Below are 17,695 nucleotides of genomic sequence, written 5' to 3'. Positions count from 1 at the left end.
CCTGAATGCTGCGCAGGATTCAGTCTTGTAAGTGTGTATTTTTCAAGAATGCAATAATCCCCATCAGTGAGGAAGTATAATGCACTGAGTGCACGGAGGTTAGACAATAATGCCTCTCACTCCATACAGCTCATACTGTATGGCAGGATACAGCTTTTCTTTGGGACCGATACACATAAATGGGATACAGTGGATTTAGGCTACTTTAAATTCGTACAACTATTCTACCCGTCATTGTCCAGAGATGGATTTAAAGGGGTCGGAACGTGGGTATATTGGACTTATATGGGTGAAAACATTGCTCGGCCTCAGGGGGGAATGCTCAGTTGACTTAAATGCAGCACTTTTACTGCAACCGCTCCTTCAATACCACTGAGCTCTTTTGAAGCAGAGCAGCGGTTTCAAATTGAACAAAGAACTTTTGACGAGATGGAGAAACAAAGGCAGAGGCAGATGGATATAGACGTACAGGATACAGATAGAAAATGTCTGTGTTGTGTAAGAATGGCTGCCGAGCTGTATAAAACAACCGTCTTTTGCTGCACTGACAATGAAACAGTAGGTTATGTTTCTATTAATCCATCTGTGGATTCAACAAGATCACCTATGTCTTCCACTTTTGTTTATGTTAAACACTAACGATTACATTTTCAATCATACATAAGGTCTGGTTTTGACAACATAAACATGCTTTTGATTGAAAATAACAAGTCTGATCCACGCAACCCAAGAGGAATCTTATTGACAATAATGTGTAAATCAGCCCTTTATTTTGAAATTTCAGCCCAGCACTCCTATCAATTAGGCTCATGCTGGTTGATAATACACAAAGTTTTCTGTCAACATGTTAGATACGAGAGCCCGGCCTTTATTTCAAGTGTATTCTTTTGCACACAATCTACAAGCTAATTAGAAATGTATGTTTTCCACGGCTGTTAAAATCTGGTTCTAAAAATGACTTTCAGTCTAAAGGTGTGGTGGATTTTGTGTCTCATCACGAGTTAAAAAACTAATTCAAAGGAGTGAAGAGGGAACATCTGTAGCTATGAACAGTTTAAACTACGAGACACTGTTCTCTCCAGAGAAGTGAGCCAAAAACTACTGCCTGCAAAGAAAATGAAGGTCAGAAAAGGACACAACAGAGTGACCACTAGAAACCCATCTGATGTGAGAGAAATGTGCTGTGCTGCAACAACTTTCTTCAGATCCTTCGGGAGAGCTCCGTGGATAACGTTATTCTGTGGCCAGAACCCGAGACAGACTCCCAGTGAGATGAAGTCCTAAACTTGAGAGATGAAAGGTGCTCTTAGAAAATAGATGAAGGGCTGAGGAGAAAAGAAAAAAGAAAAACGCACCAAACCTGAATGTTACATATTAGCGTAGTTAAATAGGTAAAGAGACTTTTTAAACGGTTGAAATGTTTGCTCAGTCAGGTTACAATTATTACAATTGCAACCTGTTTCATCAGAAAACCTGACCTCCCTATCACCTCAATCTCACTTCAGCATCTTAGAACAGAGGCAATTTCCACTGTGCAGTAATGGCACACAATTGTTGTGTTAATGCATTCCAAATTCATAAAATCTGCTTGTTAGGATTCTGCCACCAGTCCAGCTGCATTCCTTGAAGCTATTAGCGGTTGTTGAGGATGGTTTGGGCTGGCCTCAGCATTGACTGTAACGACAAGGACAGGGGTGCCAGGGAGAATCAATGCTTCACTGTGGCTCAAGAATTAAACCGTAACAGCCAGACGGCTCCCATTGAGTGCCGGATGGATGTCTTTTTCAACCACGTGATTGATCAAGGTTTTATTTATCTTGTCACAAGACTTTAACCTAATTTGTTTCCCATTTGCTCACAAAGCACCTCCATTGAATAGCCATGTTAACAATCCACAGAATTACATCTATTTTTCTCTCCCCTCTGAACACACTTTAGATATTGTGTCTGTGTTAATTTACATAAAGCACTGACACTTTTAAACTCATGTAATTAATCATATCAAAGATAATCTTAATTTTTGGCAGACACACACACACACACACACACACACACACACACACACACACACACACACACACCACACACACACACACACACACACACACACACACACACACACACACACACACACACACACACACACACACACACACACACACACAGTAGGCTTTTCATTAGAGAATATTCTCTTCGTATATGTTTTATTGCAGCAGAGAGATGAGATGAATTCCTTTCCATTTGTTCTTTCTGAACAGAGTAGAGGTGCATCATACGTATCTTCTTTAATCTGCAACTATGCAAAGATGTCCTTGTAATTGAGTGATATTTTTTGCTGCAACACTCGCCGCATGCATTTCCATTACATTTCTGTCATAAAACACCCTCCTCACTACCGTCGCCTTAAATGGAATGTCAATACTTAGTGTGTGGAATGGGAAGCGTGGAAATGGGCTTAACACGGGGACCCATAAACATAAAGTTTAATGCCGCCACCAAAGCAAGGGCCAATCACAGCATAGCTTTGCAAATCAAAGAATAATAATCACAGATTTTCTCGCCTAGCCATCTCAACAGCTTAATATAAGTAAGTTAGTAGCACCCTCTTGTGCGTTCTCATTTTCTAATCATCAGAAATTTCCTTCCATCCAGTCCATTTTACTTTTGCAGTGCACACTTTGCCTCTTCTACCCCCACCCTGGTTGTTTATTATTATTATATATATATATAGATCTATATATATATAGATATATATATAGATCTATATATATCATTTTATTGTCCAGGCAAAAGAGAGCCACAAATATTAAAAAACAAACAAACAACGAAAATAACTTGAGCTAAATCGAATTATTTTATATGAAGGAGGGATTGAAATGTGGAATAAGAGACCACACGGCTCAGCTGATCCCCGTCTGATGTCCAGAGGGAAATTCCCCACATAAGGCCACTTGATGGGCTCATTTGAATTACCAGAGCTCCGACTGTAAGTCAGCAGGCTGCTAAGAAGGAGACGGCCATGCCAGCGCAGGGTGATTATGGCTGTAATATATTAACCGATAGTGAGCAATTCCCAGAGACAAGTCAGATGATGCTGTGATTGATTTTACTGTGCTGTAAGTGTTAACGTTAAAACTACTGTAGGTGGACTGAGCTCATGGTTGTATATTTTGCGTTGAGACCAATCTACAGTTTACTCTCTCAGTTTTGCACTCGTCCCCCAATCCATCTCAAGAAGCACATTTATTTAAAATCTTCCCATTTATCTATGTACAATATTCATGGTGTTGATATATTGATGTGATTAGTTAATAAAAAAACAAGCAAATGGCTAAGTAAATGAATAATGATTGGAAAACTGCTTGAGTAAGTCATCCACTAACTGTAATACTGTATGTAAAAAACTGTTTCTTTTCCTCATGAGTCTCGCCACTAGTCACAAGATAAACATCATGTTCTTTTCTCCCCAGTACACACACATGCGCACGCACACACACGCGCACACACACACACGCACACACACACACACACACACACACACACACACACACACACACACACACACACACACACACACACACACGCACGCACGCACGCACACAGACGCACATACTTGTTGAGAAATGAATGTTGTCTTGTGATGTCAAGGAAGAGTGCATACAGTGGTATCTCTAAGGTAATTAAAGAGAATTAAAGGTCTGCTGTGACTGGGAAGGCTTGGCAGGGCTAGACTAATGGTAAAGCTAATTAAAGTGTGTTTTATCCCCCTAATGAAACTCATCTTCTCATCCCACAGTCAAGAGAAAAGTTCAACAGAGTTCCATGGAGACTTTCAGCAATATGTTATTATTCTTACCTTTACATGTTGGTCATTAAAGTTCATTTTCCTCAGGTTTACCTATATATTATATTCATGGCCCAAGGAGGCCCATCAGATCATCATGCTCTTCTTTTTTTTTTAGCTGTTCCAGAAAGCACAGAAAGTATTTAACTCAAGATGAACCTAAAGTTTACATGCATTTTCATTTTGAAGATGCTTGTTTCCAAAGCAATAAGTACAGTTAACCTACAAAAGAACAAGAGCGAGATCTCTGTAAGCATGTCCTTCCCAAGCTAACAGGTTGCCAAGTACTAGAGTTCAAAGCTAACAATTTTTTTAAATATTCATTGGTGGAAAACAGCTTTTGGACGCTGTGGTTTTTATTTTTATGACATAGTACATTCCACTGTTTCCTGACTTGTGCCAAATTGATATTTTAGTGACTTGATATAAACCTTTAGAATTTTAAAGGTGATGTAAGGATGGTGACTCAGTTGTTCTGTCGCTTTAAATGTTCCAGGTTTGAAATCATGTGCATTCCATGTGCTCCACTTTCCTCCCACTGCTCAATGACTTGCAGTTTAGGTAAATTGCAAACACTAAATTGCCCTTAGATATGAAAAATGTTGTCTGCTGATGTGTGCAACACTCTGGGATAGGCTCCAAATGGCTACTGATCCTGCGAGGGCTAAGAAGGTATAGAAATTTAGGTGTGAAGGTTTTCTCAGCCAATCAAACCCATACTTGTTAGATAGATTAGATCGTATCCAAAAAAAAAAAATGTTTTTCCTTTTGTGGGTATCGTTCAACCAGTCAAGATGGACAGGTAACACAGCATTTTCATTCAAAATGGCATGTCTAAATGTGTATGTGGGGTGAATAACCTTCAAAGATGGTAGCGATAGCTGAAAGGTGCCTCTACTCTACTGCCACAGGTCAAGAGTGTCTCTTTTTCTAATCTGTCATTAAACTTATTGCTGAATTGCGCAATGGTTACTCTGGGACCTGAACAGCACAGTAGGCAAATGGGCTGGTGTATATCCTCCCACAGGAATATGAGGTGTCATATTCACTTGTGATTATAGCTGCACCTCCCACACAAGGAGATCAGCTCTACTTGGGAGGAGTTTTTAACTGGTCTTGTTGAACACCAGACGCACCCACATCCACTGAAAAAGTATTCTTTAGACCCTATTCCACTAAAACATGGTTGTACAACATGATTCTAGTCACAAAATTACCAAAAATAAGTTGCCACAGACTGCTGCAATGGTACTATGATGCGATGCTGGTTTAATTTTGTTTTTCATTAACACTGTAAATTGCCTGAGTACATTCGATCTACGACTTTCTGTCAGTCATGCAAACCTCATTCAATAAATTGGAAACCAAATTAATTTTACTGCAAAAGAACACCAACACCGCTATTTGTCATTTACCAGTTTATCTTGGTCAAAACACTATGCTTTATCTATTTCTATGGATTCATTGGCTAGAGTGTACAAATTAGGAAGTCCAAATTAATTAAATTAATTTGAATGTTAATTTCAGGTAAATGAAGATGGTTGTGCACCATCAAAATGTGGCGTTCAGAGAGTTAGATAAAGAATAAAATATCAGTGCAAAAGTAGGCACCTGAGTTCTTTGAGCCACCATAACTTTAATATCTGTTTATCCTTTGCTGCAACATCTCGATCTAAAACCCTCCATTGTTCCATTTCAGGTAATGGAAAGTTTATTGAAACCTGATATCTCTGCAGGTACTCAATCAATCTCAATAACCAGCTTTATTCATGCACCTTATTTTTGTTGTCAGCGTTGACAGTATCACACTGCAACCAAGGATTTACCACAATCACTCTGAGTGAAAAATGATCAATTGCAATGTTACCAACTCTCACTTCCCCTCTGTGTCACTTATCGCGGTGGTGATAAATGACTTGGTACCAATAAATAATCTCACATTCCGGGCGGTTTATGGAGAAGGACTGACATTAATTAGAGTGACAGACATGTGGAATATATTAAAACGATATGTAATGAGATAGAGGTTCTGAATATTGCTCGACCCATTTTTACCCATTTCTCTCATAAACGGAGTAATAAGAAGAACTGGTGAAGGACATTTGTGAAGAATCTTGAAAAAAAATGTTTGCACATTTTAGGACTAGATGGTTGATTTCACTATGCTTGTCATTGTAAAAACAACTATTGTATAGAGCAGCATTGGCCATCACACAGACCGCAGTAATAAAATGGCATGAGGTTATGTGCAGTTGTAGACCAACTGTTCAACAAGACTAACTCAAAATCGAATATATTGCTGGACCGTGAAACGCTGAGGGGCTTTTAATGTGAAATGGATACAGGAAGTCTCGGCATTTTGACAACCATTGGTGACTTCATCAGTCCCTTCATCAGTCCGTCAGGCAGCATTCATTCTCCCAACTGATGGTGTAACTTTATGACACAGACACTCAGTCACTTAAGCGGTGACAGTGACAGTCGGTGACAGACATGCCCCTTAAAACTATGTCGTAGGTCCTTGGCTGCTGATTTGAACGGCAACGGCCCACCTCATAACTGAAGGAGACGTAAATGGACATTTTCTAACCATTGAAAGCACAAACCTCGTCTCTCCACCACACACAGAACAGATGCCTCATGGCAGCGCCAGCAGTGCTCACTGAAACCTTCTGCTCAGGGATCTTGGTGAGCCAATTTATATTTAATGCCAGCCATTAAGTATCATTGCAGTTAAAACTGAATGGTTCATATTTCTATGGTAGAACAAATTGCAGTTTTAAAATGTGAGCTAAAAATAGAACATTGCATTAACTACATCGGGATGACTAATGCTAGTGTTAGCTCGGATAGTATTAACTTAGTTTTACTTTAACTAAGCTGACACGGCTCCAAAACATTTGTGAACATCACATGAGCAAAAAAAATGTACGTTAGCAACTAGCTAACAACTAGGTAAACGGTATGATGTTGCTGAGACAGCAATTTTGCGAGTGTAACTTCATCTGTAGTGGAAGTTTAGAAGGTACAGTGAGGTATTATTTTCTTAAAGGTGTCACCTCTGAGCAACGCACAGCTCGGTTTGCATCCAAACTGTCCAACAATAAAGTGATGAGTGAGTATGGAGATTTTCTCTAATTCTCTGTAATCTGTGTACCATAAATATTTTCTGGTATGTCAATAATGATTTAAAGTTGTGTTTAATTTGCGATTAAGGCAATGGTGGGGACTTAACAACCATTCAAAAAAGAAATAACTATCCAGGGTTATGCAATTTAATGCATCGCTGCAATAATTACAGTGTTTGTAACACTTTTGATAGTCAAAATTAGTTTGAACTGTAATACTATCACACTTGCTCAAATATATTTGCTTTTGTTTTAAAGTAATGCCTTCAGATTTAAAGTGTGTGCAAATATATTATTTAAAAAAAAAGTCAATTGTGGGAGGCTGAAGTCAGAAAGAAGGGTAATAATAAAGAGGAAAAGCTCCATGTTTGATTAAGATGTATCTTCAGTCACAGGTACTGTTTGTTTCCGGTTGTCCACTGACTGCACTAAATCTTGAATTCATTGTTTCTCTGGGGAATTTATTTTCAAGATTTTGTGTTTTCTATGTTTATGTATGAGGGTCAGCAAAAGTAATTGCAGCTTGTTTGTTTGTATTTCCCACTGATAACTGCATACAAAAATCTCTCTTTTTATATATATATATTTTTTTTTAATGTTTTTTTTTGTTAAATATGTAGTGGTAATCAGAAATAATGTCAGCAGCACATGCACAGTGATATTTGAGCCCCCTTAACATTTCAACTTCTCATTGATGTTTGCTGATAACAATGTTCCAACCAAGGATGAAAATGCTAGCCTCATTATGTGTTATATTAACTCTCATGAGATGATAATGTTGCACGTGGTTGAACTGTGTATGTTTAACACCCGCTCAAATTCTGTATATGGTCCATTAAACTCCTATAAATAACCGTATGCCATAGAAAAAGTTGAGGTTCATACTCAAAATGTGTGTGTTGCTGTGGTGGCGGGTGGTGGCTGTTTACTTGTTTATGATTGCGTGTGTGAGTCACACCACTGAGGCAGTTTTTTACCAATGACAGCAGACAGGCTGACAGGCTGACTGGCATGTTGCCATTCAACAACAAGCTCAACATAATTGAGCCTAACATAGCTTTAATAAAAGTCCCCACCTGTGTTGCATAGCTAAATAAAGCCATGAGCAGTTGATACACTGGTAGACAACCTATAAACAGATAAATAACGGAGAATAAGTGCAAGTGAGCTGACTATTTTTAGGAGGCAGAAAACTGTCCTAAGTAAACAGGTTTGGCAAACAATATAGCCTTTGCTGATAAGAAGTCCAAGTTGGATGCTATATAGCACCGCTGCCCAGATAGCCCATTTCCTCCTTTCTCTCTGCTCCTGCTCTGTGTTGTTGGTCATCTGGAAGTCAGTTAAAGACAGTGATTTATGCCTGGGGCTTCATGCAGCATAGCCTCATTACACACACCCATTTTGAGAATCAGCAGATAATTACAGTATACATCATAGACCTCACGGGGCCGAGCAGATTCAGTCCATTCCACTGGCCTGTCATTTAGGGCAGAAGGCCTCAGGAATGGAAAACTGGATTCTAACCTCATTTGCTCTTCATTTTATAGAAACTCCTGTTGAAAATGAATTTTTAAATTACTCCAAAATATATAGTCAAAATGTTTTTTGGGAAGTGTATATCTTAGTTAAGTAAAGCCAGTATAGATTATGAAATGATTAGTATGTGCTCCTCCAACTGTGAAGTCTTCATCCCTAACTATGTTTAAAATGACAACCGAAACAAAGTTAAACAAGCAAGTCTAACAGACTGTTTTTTCCATCTTCAATTAAGGGAACATTAACTCGTGCCCGAACTGAACTGAACCCTGAATATCTGGACCTCCGTCCGCGAGTCGAGCTGAACCCTGAATATTGGACCCCTTGCACCCCTTTAGTGAGTACCGATGGTCCCATTTTCTAACTAAACCATCACTGTACATACAAGTCGTTACACTTGATAAACAAAATATTTTGTGCACCATTTTTACTTCAGCATTTCACACAGTGCCATGTTTAAGCTCAGTTGTGATTTGTTTAATACCGCATCGTTTCCTCATTTCCACCTCCATCCTCGCTCAGGCATGCTTCTGTGTGAGACAATGTAATGAAATAGACTGCGCTTTCTTCATATTTTCTCCTTCTTCTTTATACAGTGTTTACATATGTTTTGCCTCTGAGTAACAGTGACATATTGTACTTACAAAATCATTAAATTCAGGGCCTAATGCGATGCTAATATTCATGCCATTTTTACTTGAGAAATAAGTATTTGTCTCATTACCTCCATGCTTGGAAAACACAGTGCTTGATAGTCATCTGGGGGTTGGGGGAGAGTTGCTTGTGTTGCTTTGCTTGCACACTGGTGAATCTTAATGATGTCAGTTTTACTTACTCTCTGTTATCAACTACAGTATATCAACATGGGGCGGGTGGGGGTTTATAAACTTGGACTCGAACCATATTTTGCCTCCCATCACATACCGCAGTGCCGAGTTTATTTATTTTTGCCCTTTCATGATGCAGGAAAAATTTGCTGTGTGTAAATGCCTTACTCATCACTGTTTAATACACAGTGGTAGTTGGAGATTCTTCTGTAGAAGCTGCTCTTTGTACTGTATCTTGTTTCTGTCCATCTATATCTGTACCTATATCTATCAATACATTATGAGATTTGTGATGTATGCAAGGAATGTTGCATGAGAAAACTTAACTCAAAGTTTCTTTTAGTAATTCAAAGAATTCCCTTTTGAACCCATGGTGAATTAAGGAATATCTAAATTCAATTCATTTGAACAAATGACAATTATGCCTCATCAGATGTGTTCAAATATTACTTTTTACGTGAGAAAAGACTTTAACATCAGACAGACTGCTTGATTTGTTCATTACAAATAATCAATATTGGTATTGTCCCTGAAAGAAAGAAATGGTAACAGTTGCCATTCAAAGTATTGATTGGTGCATTTTACATTGTCTCACATGTCGTGAGCACATTGTGAACTTTATATATTTCCATATACCAAAGGAGAGAAAACACTTTTTGATTTCATATATATTTATTAGTCATGTTTACAGTAGTTGCACTCAGTTTTCCCTGCATTAAATATTCATTGCTGTTGTGCACCTTTGGGTCCACGATCAGCAGCACAGGTAGAAACACAGTTCAGTCCCTCTTACTAAAACTCCCTTGGGCGGGGATCAATTCCTCAGGTACACTGCTGTGTTGTGCACTGATTTTACTGTAGCTACTACAGCCAGCACCGCCAACAGGTCCAACAGGTCCTTTACACTTCAGCTCTCGATTAATTGTAAAAGTCACTAAGAGTTGTTTTGGTGTCATTCTTGTGTGGATAGTTGATGCAGAATGAGAGTAAGACTCCTTTGTGCTACAAACTTCTTTCTGCATATATATGCTAATGAGTGAGCAGCTTTCTTTGAAATGAGTTGCCTGCCCCGTTTGCCACTTCATCCTTTGTTTACTGCATCCATAGCTGCGAGCGCAACATACCTTTTGACTTCTGCCTGCCATCTGCTCCTGCCCCTCCACACATTCACACATATGTTCCTCAGGCAATGTTTAACTAAGTTAAACTTATTGTACATAGGCCTGCAAGTAAAAGAAAACACTAAAGAATCATTCACTGCACTGTAGTTTTGAAAAATTGATGCCCTACGCACTATACCAGAAGTCTTCTTAAAAAATTACAGATACAGTAATTCAGCATGTAAATCTCTGATGGCGTCCCTGAAGATCTCCTTTATTGTCCACGAACCTGCTTGGAGACAGTTTTCTAGAATTTGTATGATTATTATTAAATGGAAAGCCTACCGGTGAGGTAAATAAACAAAAAAGAGCCCTTTGTTTAAAGTTTGATAAATGATTCTCATGAGTACCAGTCCGTTGGTAACACAGCGCTTTGTCATTTGTACAAATGTTTTGTTGCAACGTATTAGATCAGAAATCATGTCGAGTTCAATTACCAAATGTTACTTTTATCTTCACTGAAAAACAGCTTCCTTTTGTTAACCTGAGACATATTCCCCAAACATACAAATGGTTAAGGAACCTATAATATGATATATGGGACAATCTATGTTTTGTGTCTCCCTAAAGCTTAGAAAGTCAATATTTGGACTTTAGCCAGATTTAATGAACAGAATTTCTCGCAGATCTCTCCCAAGCTGTATTCAGTAGGAGATCTCTCTGGCTTTGTTAAAGCACTGTGCTGTTTGCTTATTGTCCCTCACTGGACTAAAGAGGCTCAAAGACTAACACACACATGCACACACACGCACACACACACACACACACACACACACACACACACACACACACACACACACACACACACACACACACACACACACACACAAACGCATGTGCACTCACACAGCATCACCACTGAGGAGGCCCCTTTCTTCCAGCCCAAGAGGGAATGATGACTCTCATTATCGCCTCACAGCAAGATGGTCACGGTGCCCCTATTCAGCAGCCATATTAAGTTACCAGACAGCTTTATTGTATTGGTGTTCGATAATTTCCTTTCTTCTGTCATTCGGAGTGCATCAGGGAGTTGTTCCATGAGGAGGGAGGGGTTGGGAGAGTGGCAAGAGCTAATGTGAAAAGGCACAGCTGGCTGAAATTATTTCCCCCTCCTACGGTGGGCGAGTTCTTTGGCCACACAGACACCTTTACTCATTAACGGTTTAATCGCGTTGCAAAATAATGCGAACAGGAACAGAGGCTTGCATTTATCATGGAAACTAGTCACAACACACAACAAATTGTATCCTCCAGAGTAGTTATTACTGCGGCAGAATAAATACAATAAGAAACAGGAAAAGTCACCTCGCTGACTGCATATGACCCATTGATTTATTGGGAGTTCTTCAATCTGTGGGCCCTGGACTCATAAGGATCAATATATTAACAGCTATGTGTATCTATTACCAATGTCTGCAACACTGGAGTTCAAATATCGGTGTGGTGGGACTCTAAAACAATTGGCATGTATGCCCACAAGGATAAAGTTAAATGTGATGAATAGCATCCAATTTTGTTTTAATTCACAGGATCAAATAAGATGACATTACAATAAATATATTGATTTAGCGTTAGCTCGTTTTGTTTATGTTCAAAATCTAAAACTGTGACTGATGTTTCATGAAGCACAAGTGCATCAAGGGTTTGCTCAATTTTAGCTCCACAGCACGTTGTTACTGGAAACTAAGGTTAACAGTTAGAGTTTAGGACAGCAAAAAAGATGTGTGAGTTTGGAAAATCATCTGATCCAAAACAATAATATAGAGTGTAGAGAGGCAGGAGTAACATCTGAGCAAACACAGGAGAGAAGATGCAGTTGGACAACTTTCTGAGATGTGTGTTATTCCGCTTGCATGTTTAATGAACTTAGATCATTTAATGGCAATTTGAATTGAGAATTAGATAGTTTCTTTGCTCAGAAAGTGTTTCAGGTAAAAAGTAAAGTGAAGTACACTCTCACCATACACTGATTAAAATATGCTGAGTTTATTGACACTCTGTAGGAGATAAAACACTGTGTGTATGTGCTTCTACATCCTCCGTGACCTCCAGTATTCATACAACACTGCAGTTCTGCGAGCCTCCTCTGTACCAAGGTGATGTTAGGCATGTTGTCAAAAACAATCCTAATAGGTGTCACTATGGAGGCTGAAAATGAGCCAGTGTCTTATACATTTACAAGCTTTACACATAGGGTCAATTTATTACTCTTTAAAATGTGCTTATTGACCAAGCTGGAAAATCACATTAGTAAAAATGCTACAGACACTTTCTACTATTAATGCTGACAATATTGAGACATTTGAAAGAGACCGCGATCAAGAGTGAAATCATATTTGGGTATGAGCTGAGATGAGAGCGGACACTTGAGGGGCTTTGGAGCACAATAGACAACAATGCAACATTAATACCACACTGGGCTCCTAAGATACAATTGATAACATACACAGCAGTGAGTGAGCTACAACTCTTTGTAATCTTTGTCCACAGTCAATTTCCAGATTGTTAAATATCCTTTTTCACTGCTGTCCTATTTTTGACAAAACTATGTTTTGCTTGAGAAAGAACTGTAAATGTGTTGGCTTGACTTAGGCATTCAAACTGTGTGATCTCAGTCACCAAGTATGATGGTGTCAGTTTGTTATGAAACAGTTTTCTAGTCTTAAGGCCAAAGTTTCACATTAAAATGCCATATGTGCTACATCACTCCTCTATTTTTGTCTGGCACTAAATGTATGATGCATCCTAATGCTGATTGCCCAATGGGGTGCCTGGATTTGTCACAGAGCTTTGTTTGACTTGTATAATACTTTTCAATATATTTTGGCTTTTGATATGTACCTTTATCAATTTCGTTATACTTTCTTTTCAGAGGTAATATTTTTTTAACTAATCAATACAATTTTGATGCTCTAAAACTAAATGACTGAAAGAAATGTAAGAAACTAAATTATTATCTGCTCTTTCTGTATTTCACTGTGGGATTTTCAGATTTTCTACACTAATAGTGCTAAGTACGCAACAAGCCTCTGTTAACATTGCGAATAGCCTTCTGTGAATCAAGTCAAAGGAAATTGCCATTCTAGACCACTGCAGCCTTTGTACAAAAATGTTATTTTCCACAACAAAGCTTTCCCATTCAGATTTGGAAAGTGCTGCATGTTTTACAGGCTCTGTTGACAGGACAACTTTAGGGTGAGAGTCTACAGTGATCTTAAGAGAGGTGCAGTTGTCATTGTGAGCATTTGCCTGAGACTATGTCTCAATCAGGTACAGCAGAGAAATGTGTCATGGACTGCAGAGTGGAAAGATGTGATAAAAACTAGATAGAGGAAGAAAGGCATGGGGCCATTTTAGTTTATATGAATCCAGCCCTGCTCTATTCTAAAAATTCCAAATTATATTGCCTCTATACATTATTATTCTTTTGTCAGCCTTCCTGCTACTTGATGCTCTATTTATGATGAGAAACACTGTAGTAATATCATGTTATGGTTAGGCACGAGCTCGCTAAAATAAATGAAAGAAGTTTTTCCTTGGGGAAGCTTAATTTGTTTACATTCAGCAATTACTGAATAATACAAGCTGTTTCAAAAGTAGGCAGAATGTTATTTTTTTGTTCTTCTCCAGCAGTACAAATCAGACATAAACACCACACACTTTCCTTTTTATTGTTTGTTCTCTTGTCCTTCCCCTTATGTCTATGCTGCTTTTTATATCAGATGTATGTATCCAGTCGTCCAACACATACTGAGCAATCAATGCAATTTTAACTACTTGCCTAAAATCATAAGGCAGTGGTGAAGTCAGGCATAATGGAAACAGCCTTGATTAAACTGCAGTGGCTTTGTATGACACACTACTTACTCTTCTTCCCATTTGACTTTCTGTGAAGGTCAGTTTGGCCATTAGCTAGATCAGCCTAACACTGCCTGCCCCACCTCTCCACTCCAATTCTTCTCATCTCCCCTCTCCTCACTTCTCCACCCCTCTCCACGGTCTGAAGAGAGATATGATGGGGATAAATTTATCTTCACAGAAAGCAAAGCTAAGATGTTAAAAGAGAACTCCTGCCAGCTTGGTAACTGACTGCTGTTCACGATCAACTTCACCTTTGCGAGGCGTCAGTCAAAATGAAATGCACCCATTTCTACTTTACCCTTCCCTGCATCCTTCTTTCTTTTTTATCCTCTTCCTCAACCTGATCCTCCCTCCCCTGTTTTATTAACAACGGAGCTGGTGGCTTGTGATAACTGGTCACTCCTCTAGGCGTTGAAAAGCAAGGGCACTCTATTATCCGAGCTAGATGGATGGGTTGAAATATTGCCTGCAAGTGGTAGAGCCTGCCAAATCCTCCAGTCTCAAAACCCCTTTGTCTCTGACAAGGAGGAACATTAGAGAGAGAGCCAGGTCCATGATGTATTCTCTGAATATAGCAGGGACAGCGTGAGATGGACACTGAAGTGCATATTATATGGAAGATCCAGAAATGCCATAATGGCTTTGTTTGCTCTCTATATGGGGAAACGTATAGAAAACATCCATTGCTGTGAATGGCAATTGTATAACTCCATAAGCCCTGCCTGTCGTACATGTGTACGACAGAGAGAGAGGGAAAGAGCGAACAGTTTGTGAACATCAAAATTATTAACATGGAGCTTTAATAACACGGTAGATGGCCACTCAGCCAGACAGCAGGGTCACATATTAATTAGCGTCCTAATTATCTGTGACCTTTACCTCACAACAGTCCCAGACATGTTGAGCCTTCTGTGTATCTTTACCAATGCATTTAGGAATATGTAGCCTGTTTGCAACTGGCAAGTGTCAGTAGTTCATGCAGAATAGAATAGAACGATTGTAATCGCCTTCTCGCTCATTGGTTTGTTGTATTCTTTTTTTACTATAAAAGTAAAAAAGTCAAAGAACAGTCTGTGCAAGCACTTAACAAGAATAAGATCAAGGATGCAGAATACAGTTCATCCATATACAAATGTCTAGTTTACTTTTCAGGCACATGCGCACGTGGCACTGGAGGTGTTGCCAATCTGCTCGGACTACATGTGGACATCCACACAGGCCCTCATTAGGCAGATGACCAAATTTAATGCACATCATGCATATTCTTGCAAAACCTGGCCACCACGCATATGAAAAAAAACAGACATATTAAGAGATAACAATGAGGCTACATTGTTTCCTCATATATAAATACAATGTTTAGACAGATACTTATTGCAGATTTTACACAATCTGGTCAGTAAACACAGTGGACGCATGAACAAAAAAGCTGCTGAAACTAAACCATTACATTTTACTAAACAACTTGTGCAGCATAAGCCATATGGCTTTGTAGTCTCGCACAGCCAGGCCTATCTCCGCCATGCTGAGTAAGCACTGGAGAAAGGTCTGGCTGCACCCATGCTGGTATAGGGCGAGAAAAATGCTCTGGCTAGTTTGTATTACTTTAAACTAATCACATTTATCTCAGGCGGCGCAACGATGCCCGTGCAAATTAGTGTCGACAAGAACTTGTTTTTGTAGATTTACTCGCCCTGGCACTGAATTGTCTAAAACTCCACAAAACTCTGAAAGGTATCAAGCGGACCTGCCTTATTGCATGATCTGAATCTTGGTCTGGACTTGCCATTTTCATCGTGATCAGAAGTTGCTGTTTCCAGTTACAACAAGGATTTTGAAAGCCCTAACACACAGACGGCAGAAAAGGAGAACGTCGGCTGAAAAAGTCGGCCTATGACAGGTTTCCACCAACGTCCTACATCCAGTGAGTCAGACTAAATAGCTAACATCCATTCATTCATTAACCATACCTGCTCTTTCTTTGTGAAGAAAAGACTGCCCTCACTTGGAAAACAGCAGTATTGGTGGACTATTTAAACACTTTGCCTTTACATTCAGGCGCAAAGTAGCATGACCGTTTTTACTATATTTAGGGAGTAAGTGATGAGACAAAACATCTTATTGTGACACAATAAATATTTCATAGTCCAAGCACTACTTCCACACTCTGCTCATAAAACCAGTTTGCATTTCTATACATTCTTCACATTGCATGGTCCGCTTATGAATAGAAATGGCTCACACGTGGCCGAATCATGCTCTGATAACCTACACAGTTTCAACCAACATTTCCGAGGACATTTATGGAATTATGCTTTAAAATATTTGACCCAAGAACATAATATTCAAAACAATGGCTTACAAATACAATGCGGTTTTTGTATCAAAGTATGTACCCAATTTACAGTAATGAAACATGCCGAACCCAGAGTTCTGGACGATTATAACAACCTTTGTAGAAACTAGGCATTCAGCTAAGTACCCTGGAGAGAAAGGAACTGGCCACTGAAGGCTTATGGCTACACATTTGACACACAGACAATTATGACCAAAATGTACAAATACATTATTATTCCTGAAATAAGACTTCACTGGTTCTTACTCAGCCTCACCTTTATAGTGCAAGATTCACATTGTATGTCGACCTGGGATCTCTCATGGAAATGTAGAGCTGTTAAGTTTATCAGTGCCTCAAGGTCTTCTTTTTACACAGCACGCTCATCGGCCATGCTTCTTTAATTGAATTAAGGAGCACTCAGTGTGGCATCTCTGTTATTGTTGTCTTGTAGGTGTACAAGGTTATTAAAGAGGGAAGCATGTTAAGTCATTTGTTATCCCTGGCATGCTAATAAACCTGTTGGCTTCGGGCGAGGCCTGTAAGTTGTCTGTGCTGTTCAGATTGATACTCCTGCCATATCTACAGCAATACACCTCATTATCCTAAGAGGATGCTTAAGAGGAGATGAATCTGGGAGAGAGTGTGGAAAACAAAGCACAATAGAGGAAAAGTGCTACAATATAGAGTTCCCCCCCCCCCTCTTTTTATAAGAAAGAGAAGATTTTTAAACCATGTTTGTGCACGGCAGTACTGGTGTCAAAATGTCAAGAAAAAAAACAACTTAAAATGTCCCTGGAAACTATTCAGTTTTGCCACTAGTTTTAACGGGATGCGTAAAATAACAACAAAAGGGAATGAAAACACATAGAACAAAGACATTTAACCTCACTGCCCCAGTTATTCCTGACTGAGATCTACTCTTACTTTGCAAACTTTTTTTTTCTGCTCAGGCGCTGGTTCTTGACACACATAACCCCTTGGGTTTTCTGTCAGGGAAGGCT

At 39.2% G+C, this 17,695-nt stretch overlaps 1 protein-coding gene across 10 annotated transcripts in view; it reads left to right on the top strand.

The window, feature by feature from the left end:
* Window positions 1-17,695, top strand: part of LOC138213414 (protocadherin-9) — a 198,231-nt gene that overhangs the window by 44,889 nt on the left and 135,647 nt on the right. For 7 of the 10 annotated variants that reach the window (XM_069174487.1, XM_069174484.1, XM_069174482.1 and 4 more), the window contains exon 3: window positions 8,744-8,845. The exons of the other annotated variants lie outside the window; for them this stretch is intronic. In XM_069174487.1, coding sequence (XP_069030588.1) covers window positions 8,744-8,845 — 102 coding nt within the window. The remainder of the gene's footprint in view (window positions 1-8,743; window positions 8,846-17,695) is intronic. 10 annotated transcript variants of the gene reach the window in all.

This window comes from Embiotoca jacksoni, unplaced genomic scaffold (assembly GCF_022577435.1).
Source record: "Embiotoca jacksoni isolate LCO1_2020_lvr unplaced genomic scaffold, fEmbJac1.0.p SCAF_6, whole genome shotgun sequence".
NCBI lineage: Eukaryota > Metazoa > Chordata > Actinopteri > Embiotocidae > Embiotoca > Embiotoca jacksoni.
The sequence above is the reverse complement of the archived record's forward strand: the minus strand, read 5'-3'. Positions and strand labels throughout refer to the sequence as shown.